Raw genomic sequence first — 9,091 nt, forward strand, 5'->3', positions numbered from 1 at the left:
GGATGGTGGGGAAGAAGAACAAGCTGGGGAGGAGGGTAGAGAGAATGGTACAGCAATGAAGGAATGAAAACCCAAAATCCCTGTAAATGTTCATTAAAACTAATAAAATTTAGTAATAAAAAAAAAAGTGACAGAAATTCTACAGAGTTCCTAATTTTATTTCAACGAGCTGTTTCAATCACATTTTTTAGGATTTGATTTTAAGATGAATACATTCCTTACCTAGGTTTCTTGTTTACTCAACAGATTAGTCACTGAACATTATCTATATGTGGCTTTGAGAGGTCTGATAGTTTTGTTGTTGTTGTGTGTGAGTTAGTCAGAACTGACCCTTCGGTGACCCTCCAGAGGGTTTACAGAGGGAGTAAATTACAAGGAAGGAGATTGCCAAGCTTTCTCCTATGAAGCAGGTGGTGGATTAAAAATCTTCAAAGCCTTTGTGATTGCACTGTAACTTCTTACCACTGGGCCACATTCTGTTTTACTCTCAATTTGTTTATTTAAACAAGTTATATATTTCATATAACTCTATGTACAACAACACACAGATTGTGTCTCCAAGAGAAGAATACTCTCAGTAGAAAATTTAAAATAACTTTATTACACTGATTGTGCCAGTTTGGACAAGTTACTTAACCTTTCTACATACTGATTTCTTCATTACCAAAATATTAATTTCCTTAATTGAATTGTAGTGCTGAAATGTTATTACACTTAAAAGAGGAAACAATAATTTATAAATAAAGCATTTAATTACAGATAATCACAGAATACCAACCTCCTGTATGTATTAGGTATTCTTTTTCAATATTACTTTGAGTATGGGTACACTTAAGTCTATGTTTTGAGGTCTACTAAGGTCCAAGGCATTTAAAAAAATTACTTCTCCATTTAACCAATATTTACATGGTGCACATTTGACTGCAGTCAGCAGTGAATGAGGTTGAAATAGGATTTTCCTTCAGAAAAGGAAAAACTGACTACATCAGGTAATTACAAAACATCAGTTATTTCAAAAGGATCATAGACCTAGATGTAGAGTTGAATACACGTTTGTAAAAAAAACAATACTGACAAAGACAGCACTATCATGAAGTTAAGAATGGGAGAGATATGTTGGAGTGATGAGTTTGTAAGGTTTGGGAGTTCTAGCTAATAAGAGTTGTAAATAGGCATTAGAAGTTCAGAAGAGGTATTTTTGTAGAGTTATAAACCTAAGTATTACTGGCATATTACATTATAGTATCAAATTTATGCTAAAGGGTAAAGTAAGTCCAATGTTTAGAATGAGAAGGATATTAAAGAGAGAAAAAGACAGAAAACTGTGCTTAAAAACTCCAATTCTGTGATTAAGAAGAATGTTGTTGTTATGTTGTTATGTGCCGTTGAGTCGTTTGCAAATCATATCGACCCTATGTACAACAGCCCTAAACCCTGCCCTATCCTGTGCCAATCACATTGCCTCTAACACACACATCCCTATTACCCCAGTCACTAAATCAATCCACTTCATAGAGGGTCTTCCCCTCCTGCACTGTCCCTCCACCCTACCAAGCATGATGTCCTTCTCCAAGGACCTGTCTCTCCTTACAACATGTCCAAAGTATGGCAGACGAAGCCCCAGAATCCTTGCCTCTAAGGAGTAGCCTGCTTTAACCCTCTCCAGGATGAATCTGTTTGTTTTCCTAGCAGTCCATGGTACCCTCAATACTCTTCTCCAGCACCAAAGCTCAAAGGCATCAATTCTCCTTCTATCCTCCCTAGTCATTGTCCAACTCTCTGATGCATAACAAGTGGTTGTATCAGGCACATCTTAGTCTCCAGAGAGACACCGTTGCTCTTGAGTATTTGGTCCCTAACAGCAGACTTTCCCATCGCAATACATTTTTTTATTTCCTGGCTGCTGGTGCCAAGAGTGTTGACCATGGAGCCAAGCAAACTGAAGCTGTGAACAATCTCAATCTCTTCGCCATCCATCCTGATGCTACCAATTGGTCCAGTGGTGAGAATCTTTGTCTTCTTATATTGAGCCTCAGTCCATACTGAAGGCTGCAGTCCTTGATCCTCTGCAGTAAGTGCATGAGGGCCTCCTCAGTTTCAGCAAGCAGGGTTGTGTCATCTGCATAACACAAATTGTTAATAGATCTTCCACCAATCCTGATGCCACACTTCTCTTCATAGAGCCCAGCCTCTCGGATAATCTGCTCTGCATACAGGTTAAAAAGGTATGGAGATAGGACACATCCCTGGCATACACCCTTCCCAATTTTGAACCATGCAGTGTTACCCTGCTCTGTTCTGACTACTGCCTCTTGGTCCAAGTATAGGTTTCACATTAGAATGATCAAGTGTTCTGGGATTCCCATTCTTCTCAGAGTCAGCCACAGTTTGTTATGATCCACACAGTCAAATGCCTTTGCATAATCAATGAAACACAGATAGACATTCCTCTGGTATTCCCTGCTTTCAGCTAAGATCCACTAACATCAGCTACAATATCCCTAGTACCATGACCCCTTCTAAACCAGCCTGGACTTCTGGAAGTTCTCTGCTGACGTGCTGTTCCAGCCATTTTTGGATAATCTTCTTTAGAATCTTGCTTGCATGTGAAATCAATGATATTGTTCTGTAGTTTCCACACTCAATTGGGTCAACCTTCTTTGGAATGGGAACAAATATAGATCTCTTCCAGAACAGGAAACTTGAAATCATGACAGAGGAAAACAATAGATAATGTAGGAAAAGTGGGAGTATTAAAATGATTTGGTGCATGCAGTTTTATTCACATCCCTCCTCCTTTTTTCTTCCTTGACCTGCTTCATCCCCTCACCAATCTGGGAAGTCCTAATCACGTGGCCAAACTTGTTAGTCCAGCACTGTCAGGAGTCTTTCTGGAGGGCATTTGAATTCCAAAGTTTGTTTGTGTATATGTGTGGAGGTTTTGTTCTGTTGTTAGCTTGGGATTTTGGGGTTTTGTTTTTGAAGTGACTTCTCAGAAACTGAATTCAAAGACTTCATTCTTTGGGTAAAGTTCATGTAAGTCCTGCAGGTGTATTGAGAAATAAAAAGAGGAAGTAAGAAGGGAACAGAAAGATAATATTTCCAATAACTATGCTTTATCCTTTCTGAATAGAGTTAGACTTTTGAGTTAGATTTTTTTTAAGTGCTAGAAATCTTTCACCTTTACCACATAATTTGTGTATGAATAAGATGATCATTGACATAGTGCACTATGGAGTGGTTACTATAATGTGGATCCAAAAAATAATTTATTCTTCAATATATTCCATTTTCAAGAACTGTGATTAAACAGGTTTGCATACGTACGTACATAGTACAACAACAACTTAGCAATTCACAAGCAATAATAGTTTCAAAAGCTCTGAAACTTATATAGTGAGAGAATCTGGCATTTTTATAAGTTGCCATCTCTTAATGAAGGCTATGATATCCTTTTCTTTCTCTATTTACTCCCAGTCTTTAGAAATAAGAGTGTATGGTTCAGGATGAATTCCATGAGGTTTTAAGGCCATCTACTGTCTTTAATATTTATAAGAAAGATCTAGGAGAACTGTAGAGAAAACAGACTTTTCATGTTTTATGAAACATAGTCAAAGAACTACACAAACTAGATTGATATGTAGGAAAAAATATTCTAGGATTTCACTTAGACACCAAAGGATGTATTTTAAATACTTAAGAGATTATTGGAGAGAGTCTCAATTTTTCCTGGAATATGACATTTTAGTTAATAGTAAGAAGATAATGTATTCATTTTATTGATTCACTCATTCAGCAATATTTTGGCAGTGTCAGATTCTGTTGGCACAAGAACATAAGGCAGTATTTTCATAGGAATAAACAAAACAGTAAAGGCTCTGCATCTATATACTTAAAGTTTAATTAAAGGACACAAAATAAGCAAAAAATATGCACTATATAGCAAAAAAATGAGTATTATAAAGGAAAATAAGAGACAAAAGGTAGGAAAAATCCTTAAGGAGGTGATATCTTAGGGGAGATTGGAAAGAATAATCAAATGAGTCATAAGAAAGACTTGAAGACAAAAAGACCCAAATCCATGCCTCCTCTCGGAGAAAAAAGGTGTTCGTTTAAAAACCTGCACAGCATTTTATTGACTATGCAAAAGTATTTAACGGTATGGACCACAATAAATTGTGGATAAAATTGAGAAGAATGGGAATCGCAGAACATTTTGTGGTGGTCATGTGAAATTTATACTTTGACCAGGAAGCAGTCATGAGAACAGAACAAGGAAACAATGCATGGTTCAAAATCAAGAAAGGTGTGTGTTAGAGATGTATCCTTTCTCCGTACCTTTTCAGTCTATATGCAGAACAGATCATTTGGGAGGCTGGGCTTTATGAACAAAAATGTGGCATCAGGATTGCAGGAAGACCATCAAAAATATGTGCTTTTTCGATCCCGTGCAGCGCTACAAGATGCTCATCCCGCAGAAAAAAAAAATATGTGCTTTACACATGATGCTACCTTGCTCATCTAAACTGAGGAGACCTTGAAGTGTTTGCTGCAGTTTGACTGCAGTCCTTAATATGGATTATATCTCAACATCAAGAAACTGAAATTTCTCACCATTGGGCAAATTGGCAACATTATAATAAATGGAAAAAATTTAAATTGTTAGCAATTTACAGCTTGCTTGGCTTCACATTTAACACTCTTGGCATCAGAAGTCAGCAAACCAAAAGAAGTATTACTTAGGAGAAAGCAACAAGGTCAGTCTAGAGACTAAGGTGTAGTCTTTGCAATTACTTACTATGCATCTGAGAGCTGGACAATGACTAAGGATGATGGAAGAATCAATGGTTTCAAATTGTGGTGCTAGAGAGGAATACTGAGCATGGACCACCAAGAGAACAAAAAGATCTGTCTGGGATTGGGTGAGACCAGGTTGTTCTTAGGAGGCAAGAATTTTGAAACTCCATCTCACATACTTTGGGCATGTGGCCAGGAGGGACCAGTCCTTAAAAGGACATTATGCTTGGAAGGGTGCAGGGACAGAGCAGGAGATGAAGACCGACTGAAGATTAGATGAGATGGATTGGCACTGTGACTGCAGCAATGGGAGCAGATGTGTCAGAGACATGGAGGTCGCTTCAAGATAGGGCAGGATTCTGAGCTACTGTTCAAAAAGTTATGGGTCATACTCTACTCGACAACATATAAGAACACCAGATTAGTTTGGTTCATAGACTCTTGTGGTAAATAATTTATGTTTTCCCTTTAGATATAAAACTGTTCATGAGCACCTGTTTCAGTAACTCTTTTGTGGGCTTATTTTGGTCCAATACAGCACCCTATAGAATAGTTAAACAATACATAGGATGTTGCTACCAAAAATGAGCTTGTCATATTTCACTGCTTTATCAAGTCTATCTCACATCCAACTAACTGCGGTAAAGGTTTTTAAAAATATACCCTGGCTGATGCAAGAAAATGAAATAAATTCCTTGACTTGAATAATTATATTTAATTGGAAAGTTAAGATGTGATTGTGAAAAAAGGAGGAAATAAGATTGGGTTTTACCAAATTCACAGGTTATCTCTTCAGCTTTTATTTTTTGAATAAAAATGCTGATTTTTAATAAAATGAGAGATACATTTATCCTTAGTTAAAATAACATTGAATCATTTAATTGGCAGTGGTTCAACTTGGCACAAAAAAGCATTTTGTGCTCATGATCCTAAGACAGGGAGTAGCATTGACTGCTGTGATCCCAAGGACAGGCAACTTGAGTTTGAGGTCTCATATCCACCTAAGACAGGCAGCATCCCATATTTTATTATATTAAGAGGGAGGGACTGTCAGGGCCTGGCTAACCTACAGAGCAGGATCAGGGATGCATAGTAAAAAGAGCAGGACAACTCATCTTCCCTTGACCATCCTTTCTACAGTAAACAACTCCAGGAAGCAGTATGCTAATGAATAAGGAGGGACCAAAGGCTTCAGAATTCTAGGAATGTGATACCTTCTTGTTTTCCAATAGATATCATAGGATATCCTGGAAGATGTCTTTGTTTTGTGTGAATGTCTGGGAATGTTCGATCTACCTGCAGGCATGTTCCTAAGACGTGTATATGCACCCTTGCCAGAATATTAAACTTGCTATTTGTCACCAGCAAAAAAAGAAAGCATTTTGGTTTAACTCCTTTTCTAGTTGCTACTTATGTCTGAGCAAATGAACGTAAGAAAGTCATTATGAGGATCATGTGAGATGCTCTTGGTGCTAAGGGCCTTGCCAATTGCTTCAATAATAGTTCCTAGTTTCCACTAGAAAGAATGTAAATATCACAGTCTGAAGAAAAGAATTTGAATCCATTCTACTTTATATGTATAGACCATTATGAAGGCCAATCATTCAACTACTTTGAAGTTCTTATCCTTTAAAATGTATTTTTATCATAAAAACAATTTTTATTATGTCTTTAAATAATATACCTTGGACTACAGCATCTACTGAATAATGTCTTTTCTTCCATCTCCAATAACCATATCAATGGGACTAGCACAATGCCTGCTTTTGCTCCTTTCCTTATCCATTGATATCAATGGAATCAACTTACAGAGATGTTAAAAACAAACAAAGAAAACCACCCCAACCAAAAACAAAACAATCCATTATGTATGTAGCAAATTGTTTACCATGGCATATTTGTGTGACCACAATAAGACATCTAGTGACAAAGTATGTTGATAGTCTCTTTAATGCAATTTTGGAAGGAGTGGCATCCACGTCCTAAACAACATGCCTCTGGAAACTATGAACTTTGAGAAAGGATAGCTACAGAAAAACTTCAGGTCTTTTGTTCATAGAGTCGCTATGAGTGGTGCTCAACTTGACAGCAATCACCAGCAATGCAATTTTAGAATATGAATTTTATTTGTCATTGCTTATAATTTTACTTGGGAGTTCTGGTGGCCTAATGGCAAGAAGCTGTGCTGCAATATGGAAAGCACAGATTTGAGGCCACCAGCGGCTCTGGAGAAAAAGATGGGAAGTCTTCTCCCGTGTGATTAACTGCCTCTGAAAACCCACCAGAAGCTCAGCTATGGATCTGTTCTGACTCGATGGTACACAACAACGACTATAATTTTGACTTTTTTTTTTTTTAATGGAGCATTTCATTGTCTCTGGGTGCTTCCAAGAAAGAGACTGTTGGCCCTTTGTCAAGACTCTTGCTAACGGCACCACAGAGGTGTCTGTCAGCCAGTGCCAGGCAGGATGGCAGCCTCAGGGCCTGGCAAGACAGCCAGTACAGGGGCTTGTGCTTAAGACTAGTGGGTAAGGAGTGTCACCTTTGAATAGAGCAGAGGGGGCTACTGTCAGGGGAGAAGGTGTAGCAATTGGGAGAAAAAGGATTCTAACGTCAGAAGGTAACAAATGGCAGGAAACTGGTTATTCAGTCTTTCGTGGCCTGGTGAGGGCTGCGGGAGGCGGTGATGCAGTTTAGTGGGAGAATCATGGTAAGATTGGCTCAGGTCCACTTCAGGAACTGCAGTGTTTTTTTCCACGGCCCCCACAAACAGCTCATAGTCCCCACAGTACTGGATTCCATTGGCAGCATAGGGCGGGAGGCCTTGAAGTTGCCCTCAAAGCTCATATCTCATCTCATACAGTGTTGTTTTGGGAAATGTCCACCATCAAGCACTGGATGTGCTTCTTGTCCAAGGGTTGGAATCACTTCACTCTGCTGGGACTTGATGTCATGGGAGCCAGTGACTGACGTGCTAGAGATGCTCAGGCCACTCATCCTGCATCTGGACCACCAATGGATGGACAGATGGATGAATGTTGTTGTTATGTGCCGTCATGTTGCCTGCGACCCATAGTGACCCTAAATACGGCAGCTCTGAACTATGAAGCCTGCTCTGTCCTGAGCCAGTCTCACTAATCCCAACACACCAACCCCTATTGCCCCAGTTACTACATCAATCCATCTCATGTGGAATCTTCCTCTCCTGCGCTGTATGGAAATTATCAAGCAAGGTTAAACACAATTTGTTGTGACCCACACGGTCAAATACCTTTTCATATTCAATGAAACACAGACATTCCTCTGGTACTCTTTGCTTTCTGCCAAGATCCATCTAACACTGGCAATAAATAATGTCTTTAGTGCCATGACCTCTTCTATACCCAGCTTGTACTTCTGGTAGTTCTCTGTCAATGTACTGTTGCAGTAATTTCTGAATAATCTTAGCAGGATTTTCACTAGTGTGTGATATTAGTTGTATTGTTTTATAATTTCCATACTCTGTCAGGTCACCTATTGTTGGTTTTTTTGGTTTTGTTTTTTTTTAATGTGAATAAATAGGAATCTCTTTCAGTCTCTTGGCCAGGTAGTTTTCCGCCAGATTTCTTGGTACAACCTAGTGAGCACATCCAGCGCAGCATTGCATTTCCTGTTGCAAAATTTGTAGTATAATTTTTAGTTTTCTATTTTCCCCTCAATAAATCTGTGGTTTGTTCAAAGAAGACTATGTGCATGATTAAATAAAATTCATCACTACTTTATTCCAGAATGTTGACCCTTCAGTAACTCAAAATGTGTATACCAAAGCCTTGTCTTCATTTTCACATGAAAATCAGTTTCTTACTATAAACCCAAAATTGCATTTTCCATCTCTTTTGTTTCTAGTATTTGCAATAGAAAACTCTTTATCATCAGTTTATTATAAACATAACAAGTTCTTTTTACTAAGAAGCACTTTGAAATGATGCTGAAATACATCATTACTGAGAAGAGTTAGATATTCAATGAAAATCTTCCTTAATTCAAAATATAGTATCTTATTTCAAGTACATTTTTATCCTTCTCATTCAAACATTGCTCTAGGAAGACCAACGGCAACTTTGTACTATGGCAAATGCCCTGGACGACGGTGGTATGACACCTGAACTGGCTGAAATAATAAAACGACTGTGGAGAGATCCAGGAATCCAGGCCTGCTTTGAAAGGGCCTCAGAATATCAGCTTAATGACTCGGCAGCTTAGTAAGTAAATGCATTCTGACACAAATTAAAAATCTAGTTGTGTTACTGGAATT

At 38.3% G+C, this 9,091-nt stretch overlaps 1 protein-coding gene across 1 annotated transcript in view; it reads left to right on the forward strand.

Moving 5' to 3' along the window:
* LOC102859106 (guanine nucleotide-binding protein G(t) subunit alpha-3-like) overlaps window positions 1–9,091 on the forward strand; it is a 65,177-nt gene that overhangs the window by 34,062 nt on the left and 22,024 nt on the right. The window contains exon 3 of the mRNA XM_006882677.1: window positions 8,881–9,038. Coding sequence (XP_006882739.1) covers window positions 8,881–9,038 — 158 coding nt within the window. The remainder of the gene's footprint in view (window positions 1–8,880; window positions 9,039–9,091) is intronic.

This window comes from Elephantulus edwardii, unplaced genomic scaffold (assembly GCF_000299155.1).
Source record: "Elephantulus edwardii isolate Elephantulus edwardi_28Jun2011 unplaced genomic scaffold, EleEdw1.0 scaffold00022, whole genome shotgun sequence".
Lineage (NCBI taxonomy): Eukaryota > Metazoa > Chordata > Mammalia > Macroscelidea > Macroscelididae > Elephantulus > Elephantulus edwardii.